The 16,725-nt window shown below is 34.3% G+C and overlaps 1 protein-coding gene across 4 annotated transcripts in view; it reads right to left on the minus strand.

The window, feature by feature from the left end:
- Positions 1–4,479: 4,479 nt before the first annotated feature.
- Positions 4,480–16,725, minus strand: part of RICTOR (RPTOR independent companion of MTOR complex 2) — a 127,680-nt gene continuing 115,434 nt past the window's right edge. For all 4 annotated transcript variants that reach the window (XM_067730559.1, XM_067730557.1, XM_067730558.1 and 1 more), the window contains 4 exons: positions 10,968–11,123; positions 10,512–10,635; positions 9,101–9,239; positions 4,480–8,981 (listed from right to left, as the gene is read on the minus strand). In XM_067730559.1, the coding sequence (XP_067586660.1) occupies positions 8,907–8,981; positions 9,101–9,239; positions 10,512–10,635; positions 10,968–11,123 (494 nt within the window). In that variant the 3' untranslated portion in view covers positions 4,480–8,906. The remainder of the gene's footprint in view (positions 8,982–9,100; positions 9,240–10,511; positions 10,636–10,967; positions 11,124–16,725) is intronic.

The raw sequence follows: 16,725 nt of genomic DNA on the forward strand, positions 1-16,725 counted from the left end.
TTCAGATATAACTGCAAAAGGCTAAATGGAGTGGGAACTCCTGGAGTGGCTCAGCAGCAGCTCTGTCTCTTTGAACCAATATATGCAAAGCACATACCTGGTACATAGTAGGTGTTCAATCGTGCTAGAGTTCTTTTCACTTCTTTCTGCCCGACAACCCTTAATGTTTACTTATCACACTTCTAAACAAGCATAATTAGGGGCTCCTTTTTCTTTGTTGTGGTGGACATGACGCTGCCTGTGCTTCTGGTACCGAATGCCCTGCGCTGTGCCATTCCACACTATGAAGAATGAGAGAGAAGGAGCCACAGCTGAAAGGAAGATGGCTGTCAACTGACCTAAATATACACAAACCCGGACTTCTGTTCAGGCTTTTCAACTTTTTCCTTCTATATAACTAAGCCTTTGGCTGAATAATGGGCTATGTACACCTAACATAGTACAAACAAGTATCTTGATTAAGAGTTCTGAGAAGACTCTGGGGCCAGTATTGTTATCATTTAGCCTCTTTGAGTTTGTCATGATGCAATTATAAAAGTACATAGAAACATCAATGACCGTGATGATTGATTTGTAAATAGTATATTTCATAAAGATTTTCTTTAAAAAAAATAATCCACAAAGCCTTGAAGGCATTTTTGTTGCAATAAGCTTTAATTAAAATATTTCACCATTGCATTATTTTGTTTTCTCTACCTCAATGAAGTAAAAACCTTAACAATTATTATAGCCGATAAATAAGCTTACTAGAAATGTAAATTCCTGGGTACCAGTCCAAATCTCATAACCAGACTCTCTGTGGTCCAAGGCCTGGAATCCATATATTTCATAAGTTCCCAGGCATTCAGATGCACACTCGACTTTGAGAATCATTGGTCTAAGTCAAATGAAGATGTCTTTCTGAAATATAACGACATACCAATAGGAAATGCTGGGCTATATAACTTTGTCCTTACAGTATCACTATGACTATAGTTTGGCTGTAAACATTCTTCTCCCATCTTCGTAAATAACCAAATAACTTAGTATATGCCATTTAACAGCATCATTTTAAGAAGTGTTATTCAGAAACTTTGAAATTTGTATTCATGTGTCAGAATTATTACGATTAAAAAAAAAACAACTCATGGAGAATTTCAAATATATACAAACGGAGAAGAGTTTAACAAACCCTTATGTATTGTCATCAATCCGAACAGCCACTAAACCATGTTTATTTTAGTCCATCTGTACTCTTACTCAGTCTCCCTCCTGAAATGATTTTGAAGCAAATCATTTCATCTGTAAATATTTGTTTCTGTAAATAGGCTTTACTTTTTCTAATATAGCCATAATACCTTTTAAAAGATCATACCTATCAAAAAATCAAACAACCCAATCAAAAAATGGGTAGAAGATCTAAATAGACATTTCTTCAAAGACATACAGATGGCCAAAAAGCACATGAAAAGATGCTCAGCATTGCTAATTATCAGAGAAATGCAAATCAAAACTACAATGAGGTATCACCTCACACAGGTCAGAATGGCCATCATCAAAAAGTCTACAAACAATAAATGCTGGAGAGGGTGTGGAGAAAAGGGAACCCTCCTACACTATTGGTGGGAGTGTATATTGGTACAACGACTATGGAGAACAGAATGGAGCTTCCTTAAAAAGCTATAAATAGAACTACCATATGACCCAGCAGTCCCACTACTGGACATATAGCCTGAGAAAACCATAATTCAAAAAGATACATGCACCCCCCAATGTTCATTGCAGCACTGTTTACAATAGCCAAGACGTGGAAGCAACCTAAATGTCCATCAACAAAGGAATGGATAAAGAAGATGTAGTACATATATACAATGGACCGCTAGCCATAAAAAAGAACGAAATAATGCCATTTGCAGCAACATGGATGGACCTAGATGTTATCATACTAAGTGAGGTAAGTCAGAGAAAGACAAACATGGTATCACTTATATGTGGAATCTAAAAAAAGCTGATACAAATGAATTTATTTACAAAACAGAAACAGACTCACAGACTTCAAAAACAAACTTATGGTTACCAAAGGGGAAAGGTGGGGGGGTGGGAGAGATAAATTAGAAGGTTGGGATTAACATATACACAATACTATATATAAAATAATCAACAAGGACCTACTGTATAGCACAGAGAACTCTATACTCAATATTCTGTAATAACCTACATGGGAAAAGAATCTAAAACAGAATGGATATATGTATACATATAACTGAATCACTTTGCTGTACATGTGAAACTAACACAACATTGTAAATCAACTATACTCCAATATAAAATAAAAAATTAAAAGAATTAAAATTTAAAAAAAAAATCACATCTAAAACCTAGTTAGTAATATTCCTTAGCAATATCAGGATATTTTGATGGTGGGAAAAACTGGCAAATAATGACCCACAAATAATGCCTCGGCCTGGTGACTGGTCCTCAGCTGCAGGTAGATAGGCTGGGAGCAGGGACCTAGTCACATAGCAGAGCTATGGACCTGCTGAAAGTGCCTGCTGACATTCCAACACCTGACTCATACTAATTCTAGTAAAACTAATTCTCCATTAGAATATGATTACGAAAATCAAGTTGAATTAGACAACATCAAATATTTCTTCTAAGAGCTCTGTGGAAAGATTAGCTGACTTTCATCTCAAAAAAATTACAAAACATACTAAACATTTTGCATAAAGTAGGACTTTGAAAATCTTTGAAGAGGTACTTCCCTGGTGGTCCAGTGGTTAAGACTCTGCAATTCTACTGCAGGGGGTGCGGGTTCAATCTCTGGTCGGGGAACTAGGATCCAGAATGCCAAAAGGTGCGGCCAAAAAAAAAAAAATTAAAACCTTCGAAGAGATACAACAGACGATTAAAAGCCTTCAAAATTAGCAGTTAAAGTAATACTTACAATGACTAAATACATTCAATTTAAAGGACTAAGCAAATGTAGTTGTCTTTGTCCTCTAAGCATTAAAGAAACAAAGTTTTAGTACATTTTGGGTTTTTTTGAAATCAATACAAAATTAGTTGCTATGGTTTGAATGATGCCCCCCCCCAAATTCCTATGTTGAAATCCTAACACCCAAAGATGATGGTATTAGTAGATGGGGCCTTTGGGAGGTGATTAGGTCAGGAGGCTAGAGCTCTCATGAATGGGATTAATGCTCTTATAAGAGACGCTACAGTTTCCTAGTCCCTTCTGCCGTGTCAGGACACAAGACACAAGAAGTCTGGGACCTGAAAGAGGGCCCTCACCCAAACATGTTCACACTCTGATTTCAGACTTTCAGCCAACAGAAGTTTGAGAAATAAATTTGTTGTTTATAAACTGCCCAGTCTGTGGTATTTTGTTACAGCAGCCTGAATGGACTAGGACAGTACTTTTTAAAAATTTTTTTAAACTTTTTATTTTGTATTGGAGGATAGCCAATTAACAATGTTGTGATAGTTTCAGGTGCACAGCAAAGCAACTCAGCCATACCTATACATGTATACATTCTCCCCCAAACTTCCCTCCCATCCAGGCTGCCAGGTTGCCACTGAACAGAGTTCCCTGTCCCTGTTGGTTATTTTAAACATAGCAGTGTGTACATGTCGATCCCAAACTTCCTAACTATCCCTCCTTCCACACCCTTCCCCCCTGGTAACCATAAGTTAGTCCTCTGTGAGTCTGTTTCTGTTTTGTAAATAAGTTCATTTGTATCGTTTCTTTTTAGATTCCACACATAAGGGATATCATAGGATATTTTTCTTTCTCTAGGACAGTACTTTATATACCAAAGAGTTTAAAAAAATGAAACAAACTGTCTGAAGTTCAGCTATATCATCACAGTTTTCAGAGGTGATGATGATTAAGTGTGCTTTTAGTTTATTTGGGGGCCAACTATGTTTTTGTTGAAAAACAATAGTAGAAGGCAATATGAAAATGATACACATGTGCTTAAAAACCAAACTATCCAAAACAAATCTATTTCTGAATACATTTTACCACATTTAATCAACTGTAACAGACCCTAGCTTTGACATTGAATTTTATTCTCCAGGCTTGTAATTCCCCTTGTGGTATTTTCTTTTGCCACTAGGTGGCTGTAGGTTAGCTTACCTGATCCAGGCCAGTTTCTGTGAGAAATCAAATAGCTTATACAGAAAAGTTACCATCATACCATCATTGCTCATTTTGTATATTAATCACTAAAAGAATCAGAATTGTTCTATAGATCGATCCACTTTTTCAAACCCTTTACAATAAACTGCAGTTAAAAAATAAAAACTGTAAAGATATTTGATTAGATTATGAAGTGTTTAGAAAGTATAAATAGCTATTTTAAAACATTTGGAACAAGCCGCTATGTGTTACTGAACCAGATTCTTATCTATGGTACCTAAAAGTCAGTTTTACCAGCCTCAGTGGTACATAAATCAACACTGATGGTTTTAAAATTTCAAATAGAATGACACAAGTTTAAGAATTTTTAAGTACATTTTATTAAGAATGTATCCCTTTGATAAGATTATGCTTCAGGAGGCTTTTAATGCCCTTGACATAAAACTGTACACATTATACAAAAACAAGAAAACCACAAAAAAAAATCAAGGTGAGCAAAACCATTAGAGGACAAACCTTATTTAAATTATACACAACTCAATGAAATATTCTTACGGAAAATATATAAATACTTTTTCTTTCTATGTTACAGTTATACAATATAAATCAGATTTCAATGTCTGTTCAGTGACCTACAAACACCAGAACCTCCAAATATGTAGCAGCGTATTACTAAATAAAAAAGAAAATTTTGTGGTTAGGGAGCATTAAGTCAGATTTTTTTCACAATCCCTTACCACTTTTCAAAACTAATTTACACCATTTGTTTTACAATGCAGCTTTAGGGTTTCTGACAGGCCAATAATGGAACATTTTCAACTATTATCTATGAAAGTTTTAATCTCCCCCCTCCTTTGCCCCAAGACTTTGCATTTTGTGCTAAATCAACCTATTTAGTGGCAAAATTACAAGATATACTTTTTTGGCATAAATTATATTTTTCAAATTAAATATTTTATAAAGAAGGTCAAACAAAATGTGCAATTTATGCATGCTGTGGCATAGCTATCCACCTATATTACAAAAATACTCTAAAGGGGAGAAAATCCACATTCTGTGTGAGTCATAAAACACTACTATGAATGAAAACTACCCTGGGAACCTAAAACTAAAAGAAAAAACAAATGCTCCAAGAAAGATTCTCACAGATTTCAATATTGTCTGATAAGCACTGCTATTAATTTTACCGGTATGCTTTTATAATCAAACTCTCACTGTAGTGATACTCTTGAAATGAAGCTGGTAATAATGTATTCCCTGAATGGGGAGACAAGGGAGACCTTTCCCAACTTACATTTTGGAAAATGTGAAATGTTCTTTTACTCCAACAGCTCTTCTCATAAAACTCTCTCAATTAATTCTTTTTTCCCATGTTCAATGGAGTGTGAATTTGAGACCAAACTGGAAGCATAGGACAAAAGGGGAAAAACCTTACTTCCAAAGGACCTTTCCCAAGGTAGTTTACAACGCTCCTCTCACACAAAATTAGCACCTCACTCTTACCATGCAAAAGTAACTGCAGTTATAATTTGGATGACAATTTGATTGCTTTTTATTGCTTAATGATCTGTGCTTTAATGTGGGAATAAAAGGCATCCTCTGAATGGAAAGAAAAAAAATTTATATAAATAGCAGGAGACAAATCTAAATAAGCATTCCCACCTCACTGCTGAACACTCTGCCATTGTAATATGCCCAGAAAAACTCAGCTTTAACTACCTCAAGCTCTGGATAAAAGAGCTCAAAACTATTAAAGCCACCCCATTTCAAAAGGACTTATGCACCTGATGTTAGAGTAACTACCATAATAAAGTATATAACTTCAAAGAGCCTCTTTCAAAGTCAATGTCTTACAGAATGCCCTTATGCTACCAATCTTCATTAGAAAATTTTTTATTAGGGAGAAAAGACTTTTTCCCTCCTCAAGTCTATCTAAGCATAAATAGGAAGTAAAAGTATAAGAAATTTTAGACCATATTTAATTACAAATACTAATTTCTAATTTCCGTATTTATCAGTATTTACTTATTAGTATGTGAAGCTGAAATCTGTTCTTGAAAAAAATTTCAATTAGAAATGACAATTCACTTTACAATTAGAAATTCACAGTTTACAACCAGCACAACTGCCCAAATTCCTCCAAATTATTCAATAATTACCAGTAGTACAAATTTATATGGACTAAGATTAATTCTAAAATCTTGGAAAACTACAGTATTGACATTATTTTGGTATTTTATAGTCTGGTAATATCTATTACATATAGGTGCTTTTCTCAATTATTTCTATTACCACTGACAACATTCCTAACCTTTTCTGCTATAATTTAATATTTTAAACACTTAAGTAAATCACTTGGCACCGCATGTGAGCATTTTTCATCATAGAAGTCTACTTTTATACAAATAAGTACTTAAAGGAAACATATTAGACCTGTCAGTGAAACATGGATAAACCAAATAGCAGTATACATTTAAGTATAGACATCTTTTTTTCTTAGATTACTGAGAACCACAAAGCTCTGTCTCCCCAAACTAAGTGCTATAGGCAAATATTATGATATATACACACATCTTTCAAAGTAATAATCAAAAAAACTGTTCAGGCTAATAGTAATGAAGACTTCATTTCAGGATGAATGAGTGAGGTGGGGTCCAGGGATGAGTGAGTGAGTGAGTGAGTGAGTGAGTGAGTGTGTGTGTGTGTGTGTGTGTGTGTGTGTGTAACAAAAAATTTACTGTTAACTTTTGAGGGATTAAACCACAGATTTTATATTAACTGAGGTAGTGTTTAAAATGAATGTCTAAAATATGTTAATCCCATTATTCATAAGATTACTACATCACCTCCTTTGGAGTTTTTAATCACTATTTGGTCTAGTATCTCTGACATTTGGTTCTCCGGAAGGCAGTTTAATCATCCAAGACCAAAGACCAAGGTGACAGGCAACGTTCTTAGAAGTACTGTTAACATTTAAATAAACACTTGGGTTCAGTGATAAATTAAAGTTAAAAAAAAAAGCATTTCTTTTATCTTCAATTGGATTTTATGAAAGAAAATCTGAAGAACCACTTTTTAACATAAGCAGAAGCTTACAGCCCTTATCTGCTTTGTTATAAGGTAAGTTGCTACACAGTGCACATAAGAACAATTCACTGAAGTGCAGTCAAAGAGGTGTTATGAAGTGAGATGAAATGCTTCATCCCAATTGGAACTTTCAGTGCCAGTATATTTAAAAAAAAAAAAAAATCTCTGTGAGTTACGTTTTCTAGTTCACAGGGTTCTTTACAGAGATCTCAAAGAACAAGCCCATTATAAAAAGGATCTGTAATATGGGAAGATATTAATCCATGTACTATGACTGTGTCAGAGTTGATGCATAACTGTAAAAATGGTCTAAACAAATGAATTAAAAAAGGGGTCCTAATCAGTCCAGCTGGATTTTTTTTTCTATTTATATATAGACCTCAAAAAAGATAATCCTTTCATTTACAAGCATTCTAATGAGGATGGCCATGCTTTTTTATATACAAATTTGCATATATGTTTAATTCCTGTAAAGATTTCCAAATATTTTTAGACATACACAAATTAAACACACAAATAAACAAAACCTTGCCCTCATCAACTTAATTTTGCAAATGTGATAAAGGCAATTACTGTACTCATTCATAAACTCACCTATCACTGCATTTAGTTTGTGCAAAACAAGAACACTGATATAAAAATTAAATTACTGCTGCTTTAAAATTTGGTACTTAAGGCTTTTCACTACAATTTTTAATCGTAATAGTAAGTTTCATTAATGATTTTTTAAAAGGAACTATGGCTTTTCTTTTCCCATGGAATGTATAAATTGTAGGCAAACTTATCTTTTCCTCAAGAGATGCAAGATTTTATTTAATGCTTTCTTTTGCTTTAGGTCTAAATTAATAGTGCTTGTTCAAGTTACGGTTTAAAATGGTGATATGGGAAGCTGATGAAAATGGAAGTCCACTGAAAATATATGCATTCTATGAATGGAAAATACTTTGAATTATAAAATAATTTTTCTGATTTTAATCAGGAACTGTAGTGAAAAACCTTAATTAGTTCAAATAGCCTACAATAACACATTGCAACAAAACTGAAGAGATGGAAAACAAGAAACTTTATGTAAGTCTAGTAATGTAAAAATAATTTATAAGTCCTGGTTGTTGAGGCTCTTCTTTCGCTGTGAGGCTACAAACCTCTGAAGTAGTGTTATAAACATGAAGAAAAAAGTGGAAGGGCCAAAGATCCCCCTCTAATACCAGCAGTTACAGCACACCCCATTGTGCTAATAGGATGCACCCTCAGAGACACTGATTCCTAGTTTCCACAAATTAGTTAACAAACAAGGCATCTTTATATTTACCCTAAAAAAAGAATTCAGAAATAACGGTGTGAAGGGTGCTTCTGCATATCTTATTATTGTTCCACTGTTATTATGCTCTTAAAATGAAAAAATAGAAAACCTATGTAGGTATTCAGTGCTTGGCTCTTGCATACAATGGTAACTAAAACTCTTAAAACTGTGGTAATGAACAATGAACCCCTAAAAGGGCTCAACGGGGGAGAGAGGAAGTTGTTTCGGTTAGGGAAGTCCGCAGTTCCAACTGCTCATGTACCAGTAATTGCTGGAACAGCGTAGCGAAGATACTCCTATCTTTGCTGCCCAGTCAATCGGCATTTTCTGAGGCTTTTAGAAGTCCACAAATATGAATATATATAGTATACATCTATATACATCATAAATATGAGGTCAGGATTCAACAGATGTATCAACTATAGGTCGCTTTGGTGGTGTTGCCAAGACAGCCTCTGCTTCTTCATGCATCTAGAAAAGAAGTGGTAAATTATTAATGACTTTCTAGTGTATCAACAGATATAATCTCTTTTAACTTAATTCAAAGAGATTTTTGAAAGATAAAGTTCAAAAGTACAAATCCTACTTACCTGTAAAAACTGTACATCCTGAAATAATTCTTGTATGAACCTCCGACATGGAAGTCTAAATGTGCAGTGTGACAGCAAATGGGAAACCTCAGAGTAAAGGCATATGTCATCAAATGTCTGAGGGTACTTCTCCTTAATTCTAAAACGGAAGAGAGGACTAGGGTGTGATAAAAATTATAATAATGACTTTGCTATTTTCTTTCAAAATATCACTTTTTAAATATCTTTTTCCTCCAGATATTGATTAAGTGGTACATCTGGGTGATGGCATAAGAATATAAAATAGTAAATATTCCTACCTCACACTTACATTAGCTATTTTAAGTTTGGGATTATCTCTTAAAATGATAAAAACACAAATACTTCTTGGAAAGTTAGAAATATTCTTTATCACTGGCATGAGAAATTACAAAATTTATTTATCAGCCTAGGATAACTCAAGTATTTTCAAAACTAAGTTTTAAAATAGAAATAAGTTTTTAAAGTTAGACTGAAATTATTAATATCCTTGACTGGGCTCGCTCTCTATATCTTTCAACCTTTAACAGTGGCTTTTAGCTGGCAGAGCATCTCAGAGTCAGTGGTGGTATGGGGTAATGCACAGATTAAGGACACACTATACTTAGAGCTTCTGACCAGGAGGTCTGCAGTGGGACCCTGGCATCTGTGTTACTATTATTTTGTAAAGCCCCACAGGAGACCCTGAGGTGCATTTTTTTTTTTTTTTGAGGACCACTGCTTTAAATAGTGCAAATCAAAGATGCTGAAGATTGCCTGAATTTTCTTTTATCATGTTGCTGTGATTTAGAAAAGCAATAAAAATTCTGCAACTTTTATTAAAAGAAAGGAGTAAAAATAGGGAAAAATTAAATCAAGAAAATATCACTTATTTTTATGTATGCCAGCTTTTCTTAAGCTTTAAGGTCTCAGGATACCCCTACTTTCTTAAAAATTACTTGAGAACCCCACAAATTTTATTTTTTGTGGGTGATAGCCATCAATAATTACCATATAAGAAAGTAAAACTGAGAAAATTTCAAAATATTTATTAATTCATTTAAAAAATAAAATTATTACATGTTAACATAAATACATATACTTTAATGAAAAAAAACTATATTTTCCAAAACTAAAAAAGTGAGAAGACTGGTATTGTTTTACATTTTTACAGATCTCTTTAAAGTCTGGCTGAATAGAAGACAGCTGGATTCACATACCTGCTTCTGCATTCAATTTGTAACCGTACGCTAGTTTGGTTGACGTATGTAAAGAAAATCTAGTCTCACTCAGATATGCCATGCAGTTGAGAACCACTGATGTAAGCTAATTAGTCTAACTTTTGAAGTATTTCAAATATCTTTTTCACCATAAAAAGCAGAACAAAGAATACTCATGCTCATAGCTTACTTACGTTAAAAGCCCAGTTTCATGACATTTAGTTGAAACTGAACTACTCAAATTAATGACTAATCTCAGAACTTCTTTGCGAAGGAGTATACGGCACATTGGTGTATCATCTGGAATTGTTTTAACACCTGAAGAGAAGATTAAAATATTTTATCTATATCACAATAGAAAAGTATTATAACTCATGGTATTTGTTTTTTCAACTCTACCAAATATATAAAACTGAGATAAATTGCACATGACCTGCCAATCATTTTGGGAGCAAAATTCTTTCTAATGAAAGCAGATAGCTAAGAGGGTATGTATCAGCAGCTGATATAGGTGCAACAGTTATCTAAACATACCTCAGTAAAACTGACTTGTCATAGTTATGAGACAACTTTAATTAACAGTATGTATCTACAACAACAACAGACTAAGTATAGTTATACAGGGCTTGGATTTAAATCTGAAAACTTACCTAGTAGCAATTCTGTGCTTTTGGTGCTGCTGGCTGATCCTTCTTGAGACACTCCATCACTGCATCCAGAAATGCCCGAAAATTTAGAGGGAACTACTTCTAAGGGATTATGGATAGTCTGCTCACACCAATCAGAATATGGAATGTCTTGAAGGTCTGAAGAAAAAATTAAATCAATTAACAGATCATAATGGCTTAATTCCTATGCTTGCACTGTATACTATAGAAGAGATGATTCCTTGTAATTTCTTTCCAGTCTTCAATAATTATTTTCCCTGATGAAGATTTTCAAAGTAAATTCAGACCACTCAGATAGTAAAATTTGCTAAATTCTAAAGACATTTATACATAAAATTTTATACTCCTAAATTATAAAAAATACATAAATACGTGTTTATTTAAAGAATTCAAATAAAGATGTATACAGAATAATAAATGAAGGTACCTTATCTACCCCCTCTCCCATCCCTCCCACCCCCAAACTAAATACCCCTCTCTTAAATATATAAATATTCAGATATTTGCTATTTTAAATTTCTCTTTCTTGCTCTTTTGGTGTATAAGTGGGATTATACTGTATCTATTATTCTATCACTTGTTGTTCCCACCATTTAATAATTACCAATATTAGAATCACAGTTCCCTGGGCTTATCAGTTCCTTCCTTAGAGTTAAATTTACTATACTACCCATGCATTGCTAAGGTATACTCCTAGATGGGATTTTAAGGTCAACCAAACATCTTAGTGCTGTTAAAATTATTTAAAAATTTCCTGAGCACTTGAAGTGATTAGCGCAAATGGAAATCAGAAAGTCTTTGGTTATCCTTTTAGGAAGTAACATTGGGCAACCCAGAAATCATGCAACCTCAGTAGCTACAAAAGAGATTGAGAGAGAAGAGACACACTCAGCCAGAAGGTGAGACCTCTTGATAGCTAGTTCAGTCCTCTTTCCACTACAACACATTGTCAGAGTATTAAAAAGAGCTTTTAAAAAAGCTTTTTAAAAAGTCCAGGAAACTAGACCAATGTAAACACACACTACCTCTCCCTATGCTGTTTTCAACAGCATAGATATCACCACCTCATCTCATCTCTAAGCACTTCCTAAGATTAGTATTTACATAGTACTAAGCGGAATATGCTTTGGTTCCTCAGAAAATCAATTTAGCATAGCTTTAATATTAAGGAAATCATGCATCTGTCAGGCACTTAAAAGTAATGTATGGTACTTAAATTATACATTGATTTAAAATATAAAACTACTGCCAAAAGATCTGAGAACTAAAGATGTACTTAAAAACCAGCAATGCTGAATAACCAGGTAAGAGATGACTATGTTATTTTAGACTCAGTTGATGAGCTTCCCACGGAGTAAAATGACAAAATATTCCAGTGCAAGGAACAATAAGAAAATTATACTTCTTTTAATCAACATGTTTCTGAAAAGTTATAAACTAATTCATTTCAGCCTCACCTTCAACCAGTGATGACTCCTAACATTTCTAACCTGTTACAACCACATCTTATTTCTAAAGATATCATTCATTCTCATTAAAAAAAAAAAAAAAAAATCATGAGTCTAAGCCAGGCCAAAAGAATTAGTTTCTTCCATTGGAAGACGTGAAAAAGCATCCTAAGTATAGTGATAACAGAAGGCTTTTACTACTACATGGGGTATTTTTTTGTGTGAAACCTGCTATAAACCATATGAATAAATTTTTTAATGAAATAATTACATGTGCTAAATGGAAACTTCAGAGAACAAGTGGGTAGAATATAGGCACTATTTATAAATTGGCACGATAAGGAGAACCAAAACTTCCTGAAACTGGGAAAGGACCAGCTAGTTGGCCTCCTTCTTCTTATGCATGGAAGGTAATGTCTAGGACTCTGCTGAAGGCAAAACTGTGCATACTATATTGATGATACTGACTTTTAGGGACCTTTATTTTCTATCTTCTCTTAAAAAGTATTCAATGCAATGATACTTATACTTTTACTCAACACATTTTATTTCAAGATTATTTTTAATTTGGATGAAGCATTATGTCCATAAACTGAACCATTTTATCTATGTGATTGATGTTTAGTTTCTTCACTGTAGTTGTTTGCTTTTACTGCTTCCTCTCTTTTTAATTAACAATATTCTAGCTCAGCTTTATTTTATCTTTTAATTAAAAATGGAGACATGAAGCATAGGACAGACCAGACTCTAAGAAACTGGATACCTTCTTTATTCCCTGTATCTGGGCATAAGGCTGACTCCAGCCACTCTATGTGGGAAAGAACAAAAAGCTCTAAGCAAAAAATTACATAAGTCCATATGGGCTAATTAAGAAAAATCATAAGCTCAATTTTTCCTATCAGAAAGTAGCCAAGTCGCCAAATAGCTTATCTGAAATGCTGAAACAATTCTTTATGAAAAACATTAAGAATTTCTGTGAGGAGCTCTGTCTCTGGTAGATATACCCACCTGATCACCAGTTCCCCTTGGCAGCAGGGATGTAAAATGAAATGAACAAGGAGATTTTCCTTAGGAGCACAGTAAGATCATTCTAACTGACCTGTCAGAATTTATGAAAGAATATTATTTCTAACATAAACAACTTAGTGTGAGTTACCATTAACGGAGAGCCTACTGAATGTTAATCTTACATGTTAGTAAGTACCAAAACCACACCATAAGGCAGGTATCGTTATTCCTATTTAGAGATTTAAGAAAAAATTAAAAGTAAATCTCAGTGAAACTATGTAGATTGCCCAAGATCAGATAACTAATAAGATGGAAAAGTTTGGCTTTGAGCCTAAGTCTCCTTGATACCAAAACTCACACTCTGCTATGTTTACACCAGGGGTCTTCAGTGTTTCTTGAAGCCCTGGCATTTCCTAGCCTTCTCTACCCCCAATTTTATACTTGGGCAAGGCTAGTAGATGGAGTGCCACCCCACTGTTCCCCTTACATCCTCATCTGCATACCACTGAGCTTTTGTATAGATTTTGATTGAAACATGGGTTTTGCAGCTAAAATAATTTTGAAAACCACCACTGTCTCTTTAGGGCCCTCCCCTACCCCATGTAGTTTCTACCCACTCCTCACAAATTTGTCAGTTTAATAACCTAGACATTCAAACTGATCTCTTGCCATTATCTTTTATAGTTAGCTGATTTTTTTTCCCAGTGCTCTCTCTTTCACAGATGGACTGGTCTACAACACTTAGAAGGTTTCCCACTCAGTTGGTTAGCTACATTAGGGCAAATGTGGTGGTATACATAAAAATGGACCCAAAAGAAATATATAATACTAAATGTTGAAAGGCCAACATGTTGCCTTGCACACTAAACAATACAATGCACAAGTACCTGTGAAGGTGGTAGACACAGAATAAAATGTTAGGAAATATCCTAATAGCCTTTCCACTGAGCTTTAACATTTTTTGAACAACTACCACTACCAACACTACCAACACTACCACCAGACTGAAAGTTTCAAAGAATGAAAAGTCTTGTGTTCAAGTCCTGACATCCCTTTAAAATGATCATTACATAGTAGAGGGACAACTTCAGACTATAACTACAAAGCTACAGTAATCAAAACAATATGGTACTGGCACAAAAACAGAAATATAACATATAGACAAAGGGAACAGAATAGAGAGCCCAGAAATAAACCCATGCACTTATGGTCAATTCATCTACGAGAAAGGAGGCAAGAATATACAATGGGGAAAAGAAAGTCTCGTCAATAAGTGGTGCTGGAAAAACTGGACAGCTACATGTAAAGGAATGAAATTAGAACATTCCCTGGCACCATATACAAAAATAAACACAAAATGGATTAAAGACCTAAACTCCTAGAAGAAAACAGAGGCAGAACACTCTTTGACATAAATTGCAGTAGTATATTTTGGATCTGTCTCCTAGAGTAACTGAAATAAAAACAAAAATAAACCTAATTAAACTTAAAAGCTTCTGCACAGCAAAAAACAAAACAAACAAAACAAACAAAAAAAACACCCCATAAACAAAATGACAACTTATGGACTGTGAGAAAATATTTGCAAACAATGCTACTGACAGGGGATTAATTTCCAAAATATACAAACAGCTCATACAGCTCAGTATCAAAAAAAAAAAAAAACCCAAACAACCCAATCAAAAAATGGGCAGAAGACCTAAATAAACATTTCTCCAAAGAAGACATATAGATGGCAATGAAAAGGCCAACAGGCACATGAAAAGATGCTCAATATCACTAATTATTAGAGAAATGCAAATCAAAACTACAAGGTATCACCTCACACCAGTCAGAATGGCCATCATTAAAAAGTCTACAAACAGTAAATGCTGGAGACTGTGAAGAAACAGGAATGCTCCTACATTGTTGGTGAGAATGTAAATTGGTGCAGCCACTATGAAGAATGGTATGGAGGTTCCTTAAAAAACTAAAAACAGAGTCACCATGTGATCCTGCAATCCCACTCCTGGGCATATATCCAGAGAAAACTCTAATTGGAAAAGATACATGCACCCCAATGTTCATAGCAGCACTATTTACAATAGCCAAGACATGGAAGCAACCTAAATGTGCATCAACAGATGAATGGATAATGAAGATGGAATATTACTCAGCCATGAAAAAGAATGAAATAATACCATTTGCAGCAACATGGATGGACCTAGAGATTATCATATTAAGTCAGAAAGAGAAAGACAAATATATGGTACCACTTATATGTGGAATCTAAAAATGATACAAATGAACTTATTTACAAAACAGAAATAGACTCACAGACATAGAAAACAAACAATGGTTACTAAAGGGGATGGGGGGGATAAATTAGGAGTTTGGGATTAATATATACACACTATTATATATAAAATAGGTAAACAAGGGCCTACTGTATAGCATAGGGAACTATATTCACTATCTTGTAATAACCTACGATGGAAAAGAATCTAGAAGAGAGTATACATACACACACACAACTGAATCACTTTGCTGTACACTTGAAAGTAACACAAATATTGTAAATTATCTATACTTCAATTTAAAAAAATAGTATAGGAACTATTTTTTAATTATCTGCCATGGAAAATAAAGACGTCTCCTTTCTGATACACAAAATACTTAATATGGCTGATACCAGTGCTTCTCAAACATTCATGTGTACATGAATAACCTGGGCATCTTGTTAAAATGCTGATTCTGATTCTGCGTGTGGGGCAGAGTCTGCATTTCTAATAAGTGCTCAGGTGATGCTGATGCTGCTGGTCTGCTGACCACACTTTGGGTAGGAAGGGCTCTGCAGGACTTGGTCCCTACCCGTTTTTCTAGACTGATTCTGTATTTCCTCTCCCTTTGCTTTCTGAGCTCCATTCCCACAGGTGTCTTTTTAGTCCTTCCTACTTGCTCCCATCAGAGAAGACCTTTGCTCATGCTGCTTCCTCTCTCTCAAAATTCTCTATACTCCAGTCTTCACTTAGGTTCTATTCATTCTTTCAACCACAGCTCAACAGCAATTCTTCCGAAGTCTCTTCTTTGATCTGCCTACTTGGTTATATTCCTTTGTTAATACCATGTACCTATCCTTGATGGCGCTTGTTACAAACGCAGTATTTATATTAATATTTGTGTACTGATTGATCGAGTGGTCAGTCAATCCATTTCCTTCTCCATTGGATAAAAGCTCAAAGAGTGTAAGAATAATATCTTTCTATTTTTCTCTCTCTCAATTGTTTTCCTAGCATCTAGTTTAA

This window comes from Pseudorca crassidens, chromosome 3 (assembly GCF_039906515.1).
Source record: "Pseudorca crassidens isolate mPseCra1 chromosome 3, mPseCra1.hap1, whole genome shotgun sequence".
NCBI classification, from domain to species: domain Eukaryota; kingdom Metazoa; phylum Chordata; class Mammalia; order Artiodactyla; family Delphinidae; genus Pseudorca; species Pseudorca crassidens.